At 34.9% G+C, this 13,458-nt stretch overlaps 1 protein-coding gene across 9 annotated transcripts in view; it reads left to right on the top strand.

The window, feature by feature from the left end:
• RHOT1 (ras homolog family member T1) overlaps nt 1–13,458 on the top strand; it is a 55,135-nt gene that overhangs the window by 37,004 nt on the left and 4,673 nt on the right. For 3 of the 9 annotated variants that reach the window (XM_070394874.1, XM_070394876.1, XM_070394877.1), the window contains exons 17-20: nt 897–1,016; nt 2,287–2,489; nt 3,527–3,622; nt 5,159–5,281. In XM_070394874.1, coding sequence (XP_070250975.1) covers nt 897–1,016; nt 2,287–2,489; nt 3,527–3,622; nt 5,159–5,281 — 542 coding nt within the window. Of the gene's footprint in view, nt 1–896; nt 1,017–2,286; nt 2,490–3,526; nt 3,623–5,158; nt 5,282–6,756; nt 6,871–13,458 lie in introns of all 9 variants that reach the window. The other 6 variants (XM_070394875.1, XM_070394878.1, XR_011468468.1 and 3 more) reach the window with 5 other exon arrangements.

Genomic DNA, 13,458 nt, shown 5'->3' with positions numbered 1-13,458 from the left:
TATGAGAAACTGCTAACAGGTTCTTCCAGACAAATGATCACTTGAATTTTACTCTTTATGATAAAAGGTTTTTGTCAGTTTCTTATTAAACCTTATTTATCTCCTATTCTTTACCTACTGTGTATTCAGTAAATATTGCTGACTGTTAATTTTCCTGTTTTTATTCTTACAGTATTTATAAATTAACATGTTTCACGTCTGAATATTCATGTTATAATAGTGTTTTATTTGGAATATATTGAGTCACTTCTGACTCTACACTTCCCCTTTCTTCTCCTCAACAAAGAGGCACTATCTTATATAACTCAGTCCTGAATTTTACTTTGTTGAATTATTATCATATCATAGATGAGATATTTCTTTAGAAGTTTTATAGTTAACATTGTAATACTTTAAGCAATAAAATAAAATTTTTTAAAAAGTGTAGGCAATAAAGTAGAACAAGTGGAGCATAGTGTGAAAAGTTCTTTGCTTTGTGTTTTTGATTGGTAGGGAGAAAAGGTAGTATGGTAGAATGAAAATCGACTTTGAATCATATCTGTGTTGAAATTTTGGTGTAATGATTTGTTAGATGTGTTATTTTAAGCAGTTGACTTAATCTCATAGCCTGTCATCTTATCTATAAAATGTAGAGAATGTAGGTAAAGGGTCTGCCCACTACACTTTAGTCACTCAGTAAATGTTAGCTTTTGTAAATCCTAATCACCATTTTTAATTCACAAAATCAGAAAATACTTATCTGCACTTCCCACTTCTAAAAATGGTCTGAAAATTTATGCGTAACTAGTATCTTTTAATTAGGAAGTTAAGTTAAACAAATAGTAAAACATAATGACTTTAATTATTCATTGATATTATGATATTTATGTTTTTCATTATTTTTTTCTTTTTACAAGATGCATGATATCTCAGAATCGGAGTTTCTAACGGAGGCTGAGATCTTTTGTGATGTTGTATGCCTTGTATATGATGTCAGTAATCCCAAATCCTTTGAATACTGTGCCAGGATTTTTAAGGTTTGTTGCTCTTTTGGTGTATAACTAATTTTAACTTTATATGGAGTTTAATGGAATTGTAATGTGGTGTTTTCTAACCAAGAAAATCATTTGTGGGGCTTTAAAAAAGTATATACATCTGTGTCCTGTCCCTAAAGGTTCTGGTTTTGTTCTGAGGTGGTAAGGTCCCAGACATCTGTATTTTAAAAAACATTTTTTCCCATGCATGACTCTGATGTGCATTCCTGGGTAAGACCCCCTGTATTAATGGAAGGTCTTCTTGGCTGTTAGGGATGCCCATGGATTGTATATTGCCAGGTCCATCATGAATAATAATAGAATAAGGGGGAAAACCAGAGGCTTGAAAAGTTATTAGTCACTTTGAGATTTTAACAAGATTTAATTCCTTTGTACATAAAACTGTATGTACAAAGGAATTTATTCTAGCATTATTTTTAACTAGAGGCCCAGTGCAAGATCGGGGCCAGGGAGGGACGCGGGAGGTTGGCCAGCCAGGGAGGGACCACAGGAGGGCCTGATCGGCCAGACCCCAGCAGCAAGCTCACTTACCGGTTGGAGCATCTGCCCCCTGGTGGTCAGTGCACGTCATAGCGACTGGCCAACCAGTCGACTGCCCCCAGTGGTCAGTACATGTCATAGCAAGCAGTTGAGCAGCTTTAGCATATCATTAACATATTACACTTTGATTGGTTGAATGGACGACTGGACACTTAGCTTATTAGGCTTTTATTATATAGAATAGCAAAAAACTAGAAATAATTCAGATGTGTAAGAATAGGAGAGGATACTTTACCAAATTAAGATAAAATAATCCAGTGGTCTATTAAACAGCCGTTAAAAACAATGGTTTTGAATTCTGAAAACATGGGAGATTCTGTATAATATATTTTTAAATGTTTATATCCAGCATGACGGCCACTAAATATATATATAAACATTAGTATATAAATGTATGTGCTTAAGGACTGAAGGTAATACGAAAAAAGAAAATAGTGTGCTTTAGGATAGAGGACTTTATATAGATTTCTTTTTATTTCAAAATATCATGTCTTTTTCATAAAAATTTTTTTCAAATTCGATGAATCTGAAGAAGCATTACAGGTTTATATTGTTACCAGCATTAGAAAAGTGGCCCTGGTAGTATTACAAGACTGACCTGGACCACTATTGTTGCTTTGCCTATCCAGAGAAAAATTTTAGTACACATTTAATTAAACAGAGTAATTTTTGAACTTGTCATCAGATTTTTGTTTCATTTTTTATTCCACAGCAACACTTTATGGACAGCAGAATACCTTGCTTAATCATAGCTGCAAAATCAGACCTGCATGAAGTTAAACAGGAATATAGTATTTCACCTGCTGATTTCTGCAGGAAACACAAAATGCCTCCACCACAAGCCTTCACTTGCAATACCACTGAGGCACCCAGTAAAGATATCTTTGTTAAATTGACAACAATGGCCATGTACCCGTAAGTACTTACTCTGTCATCATTTTCATGTTGCATGGTTCATAACGACATTGCATGCCATTATTAGCCATGAGAGTGGAACCTTTGTCCATAGAAGTTGTTCAGCAACAGAAAGAGATTATAATGAGAAGGTACAAATTTGAGAAAATGCAAGTTTGGTTTGGGTGCCATAATAAATTTATATAAACAGTGCTGACAGTATTGGTATAGATTTGAACGTGCTGTAACTATCTTAATAGGGTAGTATAATAAAACTAAGCTCCCCACCCAGCATTAGAAAAACAACAGTCTTACTGCAATAAAGTGGGGTTGGCACATGTTGCTTTATGCTTGTAAGGTATTTCCATATGAACAAAAAGTTCATTTTTATATTTTTCTGTTGATTAATTGATCTTGAGTATGTGAAGGATGCTAAAATCTTTTATGTAATTAAATTACGGGTATATTTGAGTTCAGGATGTGATGTCTTTTTTAAGTGCTGTAAAAAGTAGTTGTAATTGGAATTCCTGCTATATAAATGTTTTACATTGTGTTATACCACAAGTTTTATGTACATTTATTGTATAGCTATATATGCATATGCACAAGCACATAACTGTGGTCATCTTCATAGTGTACTAACTGCCTTAAAATTGCATGGTTCTTAATGGCATTCTCCTTGAGCACTATGTATAAATTCTGTTTTGTAACAAGATAGTTTTCAGGCAGTGCGTTTCTCGGGACTTTATAGTTTATTCTATTTATAATTATGCTATTCTCTAAATTATTATTCTTATGAAAACTACGGTATGAAATAGAGTAATCAAATGTTGCTATAAACTGAGTTTTTTCCGAAAGTTGTTCATTTGTTACAGATTTTTCCAGTCAGAATTCACTTTACTGCTATTTCATTAACTAATTAATACTTGCTTTAAAATGCAGTAAACCCTTGCAGTTCTATTTATATTGGAAGACAAGGCATTTCTATTACTATAAGATAAGCACAGCCTTATTTATGTTTTACCTTTGCTTTAAAACTCTCATGTATGTATCTACAGAGAGGATCATTACAGAGACAGACTCTCCCGAGACACGGGCAACACTGATAGAATAGAGAATTTGAGAAAAGTCTGGGTCTTTCTAAAAACTGCTTTGTAAGTTACTTTTTCTTTATGGCTTCTGTGGGATTTTGTTGACATTTTCTTATAGATGAGCAAGTCTCCTTTCTTGCCATAATTAACATTCAGTAATTATCCAGAAACGCACTGCTTGGTCAGGCTTACTGCCTAACTGTGTATTATGGTGTCTTTTGTTTACTGTGTAAATGCACTATTTTAATCTTGTAAATAACTGCAACTGTGTTTTTAGATCTGTACCTTTTAATATTTTACTGCACTTTGTGTGTATGTGTATGTGTGTATGATAAATGTACATACTTGGACACTTGTTTATATGGTTAACCCCAAACTCCTTCTCATGAAGCATCTCCCTGTTGCTAAGCATACTTTGCACCCCTCCTTTTTGGTGGGTGGAGCCGGTGTATATTGAACAGTCGGACTCACTTTATAAAATAAAAGATGGATTCCAGTATGACAGCTGGCAGTGACTTAGTAGCAGTGATATGTTCATCATCACAAGTCAAGTTTTAAATTAATTCTTGTTTTTCTTCATGTTGGGATTTAGGCATTATTGGGATGCTGCTAAATCTCCACAACCATGCCACTGTGCCCTGTGGTCTCATCCGATCTCACAAGCTAAGCCAACTCAGATTGGGCCAGTCCTTTGACTGAGAAGCCTTGCAAAAAATGTTCAGGTGTTACAGGAAGTGATGGCATTGGTTCATCAGGTGGCGCTCTTCTGTGGGGGTTCTGCACCAGTACCTCTTCAGGGTAGTGTGATTCAGGCTTTGTGTGTCTGAGTGGCTCTGACCACTGAGCAGTCATTGGAGACCCCTACTTTGGTTGTTAGGGCGGAGGTGAAATGGGTTGCCCCATGTGCCTGTACCAACTAGTACAACTCCACTCAACCAGAAAGGAGTCAGAAAGCCTCCCTAAATTTCATATCTAATACCAGTTGGATCATTGTTGGTTTTTACATCCTTACCCAGCGTTTCATAGTAGCAGATGAAATTAACCCTCTATTTTGTTCAAAATGCAGCTCTTTGATTTCCTTTGGGAATCAAAGTGCTTGATATTTCAAAGATGATGTTCATATCTCCTCAGGGTTTGAATATACTCGTCTTTTGATTTTTGTGTGTATTTGTCACTCTTCTTCTTCCTGGTTTTCAGGCATGTGTGTATGCTGAGGGAAGAGGAGGAGGAGGAGGGAATGGTTATTTAAATGTTAGTAAATTTTGTCTATTTGGTGGGTGCTATGGCTTACTCAGTTTTTCTTTTTATTAATTTAGATGAGGGTGCCAGCTATTGCTGTGCATATTTATTCCACTAAAACTCCTGTAATAATAATTCCATCTCCCTTGTCCTTAGATTTTCTATAGGGAGGGAGGAGGGAGCCAAAGCTGTTTACTGTATTTTTTATATATGTGGAATTCTGCACAACTTTAGCATGCCCCACACTATCCTTTTCCTTAGTGTTGCTTATGCCTAATTTTTTTTTAACTTGGCACACCCTGACTTGTGCCATATTTGTAAGTAAGAACTCAACTCCTGTCCTTCTGTGTGTTTTCGCAGCCATGCCCGGTTACGCTGTATGTGCACCTGCAACAGGTGTACATTTTGCATCTGTCAGAACTTCCTCAACTCAGAGTTGCTGCAATCTATAAAGAACAAAATCTTCACTGCAATTCTTAACAGGTTCTTAACTTTATTTACTGGGTACCAGGCATTCTGTTAAAATACAAAAGGAAAAAGTGGATAACTATTTATTACACTTATACTTACTTACAAAGACAATGAGCTGACTGATGCCCAGCTAACTTCCATTAAAATTCTCACTGTGGTGACAGTATTTAGATTTGGAATCATTCTTAGTAATGTCTCTAAATTCATAGATATATTTAGGGGACTATAAAATTTGGGGTTTGTTTTTGTTTGTTTTTTCATTAAGGAAGCTAAAGCATCTTTCATATTAGAGGATAATATGTGTAAGGAGATTAAAAGCTTTTGGCTGAGAGTTGTAGAAATAAATTGGGACATTCATAGGAAGGAAAAGACACATTGATCCCAAGTGTCATAATGTATTTAGCGTACATTCAAATAATACAACTTGTTAAACCCATACCAATGTGAACAATGTCTTGGGTTTGAACAAATTATCTATTTTAAGTGCCTGGAATGTTTATTTGAAAGAGCATCGTTTCTGGAAATGAGGATAGTAACCAACTTTAAGGATTCAAAGGAATATGGAGAAGAAAAAGAGATCTATAGTACTAGTTTTTGAGGTCTTTATAAATGAGTCCAAAACATGACATATGCCTAGAAAGTAATATGTTTTGAAAAACGAAAGAAAAATAGGATATATACCTTCCCTCAAAGCAATGAATTTGGGGGGTTATATTCTTATTCTGGTCATGCTATCTTTGTTCAGATTTATTTTACATTTTGTGAGCATTTAAGAGCCTATGTAATATTAATTTATATCTAATGTTAAATTTTTATGTGTCTAAGGATGAATTAGGATTTTGAACTCATTCAAATGTCATTGGGAACTGGCCTTGATTAAGACAGATGATCAAGCTCAGTAGACTTGGATGAGAAATGGGTCAGTTAATTTGTTTACCATTGGACTTTTGCTGAGGGCTAGGCTCTGACTATACCAGATGAGCAGGATAGTTTGTGTCTACCAGCAATATAGTAGGTGTGGCTATGAAACAGGGAGACTGTAGCTTATGTGAGCCAGAAACAGACTTTGAAATCTTTCTAAATGAGCTTTGGGGAGGCTTTGAGCACCGGCAGCTCTGAGTAAGAATGCAGCCATCTCAGAAATGCATTTGAAGGGATCCCCACACCCATTTGATGGTCAAGTTCTGCTCTGTCCCGTGAATGGCACCTCCTAAAGTAGCAGTGCAGATTCTCTCGTTGCGCCTGTCTGAGGAGCTGCAGGCTAGTTTAAACCTCAACGTTCAGGAGCTCTGATTTGGACATGGTAGAGGTGGAAGGGATTCTAACATTCTTCTGGCCTAACCTCCCATTAGAATGCCTTTCTACAAGTCTTCCTGAGAGTGTGCTGTTTGTCTGCTGGTGGCTTTCCTCGTTGGAGAGGGCTTTTTGTTTTTTATTTTATTTTGTTTTTAACTAAAATGATTTCCCTATAACTTTCTTTCCTTTAGTTTTAGTTCTGCCCTTTAGAACAACATACGACTATTCTACTCCCTCTTCAACATAGCAATCCTTCAGACATTTGAAGACGACCATCATGTCTCCCCTAATTTTCTCTTCTCCAGGTAGAACATCCCCATTTCTTTCAGCCTTTTCTTAAATTAGATGGTTTAGTGACTTCATCATTCCTGGTTGTCCTCATCTCAAAGCCCCTTAGGTTTTTAGAGTACCTCTTAAAAGGTGCCGCTGAGAATGGGGACCTGTGCTCCAGGTGTGACCTGACTAGTCCAGAACAGTGGTCAGACGTGTTCCATGGTTAAGACAGCACCTGTCTACTGCATGAGTTAACGTTTTAGCAGCCCCATCCCACTGTTGATGCATTTTAATCTTGGGGTTAATTGAAATCAGATTTTTTTTTTTCATATGAAGTGCTATTAAGGCAGTGTCCACTCCTCGCTAATTGTGTATTTGCCATTTTTAGTTGACTCTTTGAATCTAATTGCAGGTACATATGTATCTCTATTAAATGTCATATTCTTTTTTATCCATTTGTTCTAGCTCAGTCATTTCAAACATTATTTTGTCATTTGTCCCACTATATATCTCTCTCAACATTGTGTTATTTGCAAATATGTCTTCTTTATCTTTCCAGTTGTTGATAAAAAATAATGTCCAATACCCAGAGATTGGAGAGAGCGCTAAAAAAAAAAAAAAAAAAAAAAAAAAAGCGTGCAAACCCTATAGCACTCCACTAGAGGACTCTTCTCAGCAACATAGGTTCAGAATTCTTGGAGAAAGATTATTTTGTCAGTTAAAAATATTTGATTATCCAGTCTATAGTTTATCTTATTACCTTATGAGAGAGTTCATGGAGGGCTTTTTAAAAATAAACATATACTCTCTACCACATTCCTTTCATCTACCAGCATGGTAATTTCATCTAAATAGGAAGTGACATCTATTTGGTGTTTTATTCTTGGTGAACCTACCTTGGCACCTAGTAATTGCTGATCACAAACCATCTATTTTATTTATTCTAGAAATCCTTGATTGTCCAGAATTGCAGATTAATTTATTGTCTGCTCCTTAATGACAATTTTATTCTTAGATCAGCTTCCAAATGAAATAGGTTGGGTGTGCATTATTGGATAAGCTTGCTCATAGTATATTATTCTATACAGTGATCCTCGAGCAGAAATCAGTACATTTTTTCATATTTATTTATAAGAAATAATTTAATGGTGATGTTGCAATACATCATTGATACCTGATAATCAAGAATGGAAGGAATGGAAAAGAAGAGGAGGGAAACCTTTAAAGAACTCCTTCCTGATCCCTGATAGTATTTCAATAATTTATTTCATAGAAATTTAAAAGTTGTATATTAAAGTTTCTCCTGGTTTAGAAAAGGATGTAAATAAAGTTGGTGGGAGTAGAGGCCCAAATGAAGTGCCTACAGGATCTAGATAGAAAATGTAAATGAATGAAGGTGACCAAGTTTAAAAAATAAGAGAGGTGGGGACTATGACAGGCCCCGTCCAAAAGAGGCCCCCACAACTCAGCTCTGGACTTTTGTTATTGGTGTTGCCAGGTGTTCTGATTCTATGAGACTAGAAATCAGGGTTTTTATGTCAAGTTTTCTGTTAATCAGAAAGAAAAAAAAAACAAAACCTGTTTACAGGCCACAAGTTTGCAACCTCTGTCTTAAGATATGACTTAGTTGTAAAAATGAAGGTATACACACAACAAAGTACATCTAAGAAATGAAAATGTCTCTTAACCCTCCTTCCCCTTCCCCATTTTACTCCTTTCTCCTGTAAAATTTGAAGAAGTTGCAGGGCGATGGGGTGAGAATGGAATCACCTTATCCTAGTATTTCTCAGGTTTTGGCATCTTTGGTGGTTGGTCACCATTGGTTTGCCAGGCTAGGTATATCTTAATGTTAAATAATGATTAATTGAATACAAGTCATTTAAGAACTTTTCACTGTAATTTAGTAGGGATTCTCACTCAATACTAACTCTTAAGTCTTTGGTTTTATAAATCTGCCATGCCTAGTTTTTTATTTGGAACTTTAAAAGGGTAGTTTTAAATTTTTGATTTAAGCAAAAAGTTTCATCAAATTTCTGCAAAAAAATTGATAGACAAATATTGGTACATATAGGTTGATCTCAAATTAGCACAGTTTTATTGTGCATATAAAAATTTCGATCCCTGAACTAGAAATAACTTCCACAGATAACGCATGTTTGAGACCACATACTCCCTTTATCTCAAACCCTTCCCTTTTATTTATTTAAATACTTAATTTAAGTACCTGCTTTGGATAGGATCTGCTGTGAGCTGGGGCAAAATATGAAGAAGAAGAAGATAATGGACCTACCCTTAAGTACCTTTCTAAATATTATGTTGTTCAAAATTTTTTTCTTATACTTTGGTTATATTTTCAGTGACTATAGTCCAATGCCAAAAAAGGAAGTGCTAGAACCTCACCATAAGAGGATTTAAGCCTATTAATTATTTTATACTTACGCAAGTTTAATAGATTCATTTCTGAAATTGTCCATCTTTTCCCTAGCTATGTGTTTTTGACCAGTAAAGATTGTCTTTTTTGGACCTTATTAACTGGCAGTACAGATTTTAAGTAGAAAATAGTAATGAAAATTTTTTTCCCAATTTAATTGAATGTATAGTGATTTCAACATGTGAGACAAGTGTTAAACTATGTGTTTCACATGTAACTTTGGTAATTACAGGCTCACCCTTCAGGTCTGGATAAGTTTATGTTTTTCTTTAGAATAATTTATGAATAACTAGAATTATTTTGATTTAAATACATTTGGAGCATGATTAATGTGGTCAGATTATTTTAATCTTTGGTAATGCTTTCATATCAGTGTAAATCATGTTATTGGGGGAAAATATCTTTTGATTACATTTTTATTTTTAAATACCTTTTTAATGTGAAAGTATTAAATGATTATGTAGGGGTGAGCTTGATTGTTGGTTTGAACTACCCAGGATTTTACTTTATTATTTATTATTCTGACTTCAGACACTCCTACTTAGTATGAAGATGTTACTATACTATGGAGTGCTCTGAACTTTAATGTGTCCCTTCCTTTAGGTGTTCATTTTCATTTGTTTGTCGGTGCCATTTAGTCATTTTTTAACTCCTCTCAATCTCTTTCCCAGCTAGTTTTCTGTCTGTACCCACTCATCCTACCCTATAATTCAACCAAAGTGGTTTATTTTACAATTTATTATTTTGGTGAGATTTTCTTTGATATTTACTTTGGATTTAGGATTTCTTTTATTCCATTTTATTATTTGCACTAGCCATCTAAATTATTTTAAGTATATTTTTATTGATTTCAGAGAGGGAGAAGGAGAGAGAAATGGAAACATCAATGATGAGAGAGGATCATTGATAGGCTGCCTCCTGCACGCCCCCTACTAGGGAGCGAGCCCGCAACCCAGGCATGTGCCCTTGACTGGAATCGAACCAGGGACCCTTCATTCCACAGGCCAACACTCTATTCACTGAGTCAAACCAGCTAGGCTCATGTTACTTCTTAAGCTCAGTAGCAGCATTTTACTTTAGCAACCACGTGGATAGTTCACACTATTTCCAGAGACTCAAAGATATGACGGACAGTCATATCCATTGTATTTTTTGCCCTTTTTTTTAATGTATTTTTAAAATTGGATGTATATGACACTTAAGCCATTCGTTAATGACTTACTTCATTTGCCCATATTGCTTTAATAATCACCTAATTTCAATTTCCTCTTTTATATAATTTAAATTATGTTATTTAATGTGAGAGCCCCCCCTTTTTAAGAAATAATTTTACTTTCATCATACCAAAATTAACTACCTTTTCATAGGATTGCTTTATGAAGAGGATAGGTTCCTAGAAATCTTAATGTTGTAGAGATTCTGTTGGAACTGTAAGAATTCTTAGGATATTATGTTATAGTAACATGTTGTATGAAAGGAAGTCTGTCCTGCATTTAGTTTTATATGAAACTTCCATATTCCTTTGTGTGAAAGTCCTTACAAGGCTTTTCTTTGGATTTGGATACTTTTCATAGTTTAAAATTATACAGGAGATCGTGTTGTAGATTCTCATTAAGTATGCTGCTGCTGCTGCATATAAATTAAAATATTTTTGCCATTTGGTTAGTATATCAAAGAGCACATAAGGTGGAGTTTGCCTATACTAATCTTTAAGTATCTGTAGTTATCCTATATATTATGTTTCCCATGGCATATTCCCATGTACCTATGATCATCTAAATTTTTATTCTAATGCTTGGTAAAGCATTTTCTGACATTGATACACACCTATGTCCTTTTCCAAAGTGTGTTACTACTAAGGCATGCTCAGTTAACAGTTTTCTTATGACTTTTGTGTTATAATTCATCTTTGTTGGATACATACTATATTTTGATTTTTTAACCTATTTTGAGAAATATCTTATTAGAATATTCATGCCTACTAATTCAATCAGGAAAATTGTCATTATTAAAATTATTATTAACAATAAAAGCATTTTTATTAGAAATAAATATTTAAAAAATACTTCACCAGGAAGAAGCATTGAGAGGAATAAAAGCAGGGAGGTTTGGAATTTTTTTTATGTGACTTATTAAAAACAGAAAACTTAATTATAGTTTTGGTGACCTCAATACAGTTTTTAACTTGGGTGAGGTAATTGAAATAGCAAAAAGCTATATACGATACGTATGAGCCCTAGTAACTTTAGGTTACATGCATGACCATTATATAGGCTGTTTCAAAGTATTAACTTAAAACTCCATACCTGAGATACTTAGATGGATAGAATTATAAAATTAGAAGATCATTCACATTAGTGCATTTGTACACCTCTGAGTTGTGTTTGGAAAGGATAAAATGATGAGTGACAAAAATTAAAAATAGGAAATTCAAATTTGTTTCTGACAAGCTTTAGGGGAGGCCTGATAAAAAGTCTGGGTAGAACTACTCTTCCTACAGTGTCTTAGCTTTGTCGCTTTTCAGTATGTCCTACTATACTGTTCTGTCCTCTGCATAATAGTTTGCAACCCAAGACATGGTTAATCGATATCTGATCTCACTGAATTCTCCCCCTTCCTCACATTCTAATTTTTGCAGATTTTTAGATCTCTTTAATATAGTTTCCATATTCCAGATATATAAAGTCCTGTGACACATAAAAACAATTAAACATACCCTATGAGAGTAGCTAAAATGGGTTTAATGCCATTGAACCCTTTGGGATTTGATTATTTTATGTTTCTAAATATTGCAATTGATAACATTTCCTTTTTTATTATTTGTTCAATACATTTAACCAATAAAGATTTTGAGTCTTTTTCTTATATTCACCACAAATTGCAGAGTTAATCAAAAGCATCTTGTATGCCTGCTTTAAGGCATTCTGTGCAGAGGTACTTGGGAATTTTGGTCACTCTGTTATATGCCTGGTGTGACTCTTCACAAAGAGAATTCTTTTTTTTTTTTTTTCACCCGAGGATATTTTTTCCATTGATCTTTTAGAGAGAGTGGAAGAGAGAGGGAAAAACAGAGAGAAACATCAATGTGAGAGAAACCCATCAATTGGTTGCCTCCTGCACATGCCCCAACCAGGGCCCGGGCCAGGGAGGAGCCTTCAACCAAGGTGCATGCCCTTAATTGGAATTGAACCCAGGACCCTTGGTCCACTGAGCCAAACCTAGGCTCAGTGCCACAAAGAAAATCCTGGCTAGGGCCACAAAGAAAATTCTTAATTTAACTCTTTATTGCCTGAATTTTGAAACATTTCCTTCTCTCTGCCTTATTAAGTAGCAGCCTTAATAATACCCAAGCCCAAATATAGTGATCGGCTCCCACATCTGTGTCAAGAAGTGTTTGTCATCTGATGGACATATGTGCCTTCAGCACTTCTCAGATACAAAGCCAGCATCCACCTACGAACTTGAAAGCTCTGATAAGCTTCAAATGATTGATTAAAGTTATATTTCAGCAGTTAGTCATCATTTCTTCTGTTCTAAAAGAGATACTGCTGAACTAAATGATCTTATTCCAAATAGAGTAGGAAAATGTAATGATTCTGGCATAGCAATAGATTTTTTTTTTTAAAGAACCTTTATACACACACTTGCACACACACATTTTTTAACCCTGTAATATTCATCTTGGGAAACTATCCTAAATATAGAGAGAAATCTTATGTAGAAAGTTATTCATCACTTTACTTATAGTCACCAGTAAATCGATAATAGCCACCATTAGGATAATGGAATATAATGTAGCTATTTAAAATTATGTTTCTATAATATATGGTAAAGTCCTTACATAATAGTTTTTTTTAAGGATATAACATTATATAAACTATACACATTGTGTTTGCAGCTGTATAAGAAATACATAGAGCCTGGCTGGCATGGCCCAGTGGTTGAGTCTCCATCTATGAATCAGGAGGTCACGGTCCAATTCCTGGACAGGGCATATGCCCAGGTTGCAGGCTCAATCCCCAGTGTGGGGTGTGCTGGAGGCAGCCGATCAATGATTCTCACCATTGATGTTTCTCTCTCCCCCTCTCCCTTCCTCTCTGAAATCAATAAAAATATATTTTTTTAAAAAAGAAATACATAGAAAAAGTCTAAAAAGAAATGCCCCAAATTTTAATTAGTTGCCTTAGGA

This window comes from Myotis yumanensis, unplaced genomic scaffold, assembly GCF_028538775.1.
Source record: "Myotis yumanensis isolate MYYU_CA2020_CCGP unplaced genomic scaffold, mMyoYum1.0.hap1 SCAF_16, whole genome shotgun sequence".
In the NCBI taxonomy this organism is placed as follows: domain Eukaryota; kingdom Metazoa; phylum Chordata; class Mammalia; order Chiroptera; family Vespertilionidae; genus Myotis; species Myotis yumanensis.
Note: the sequence above shows the minus strand (reverse complement) of the source record. Positions and strands in the feature narration are given on the sequence as shown.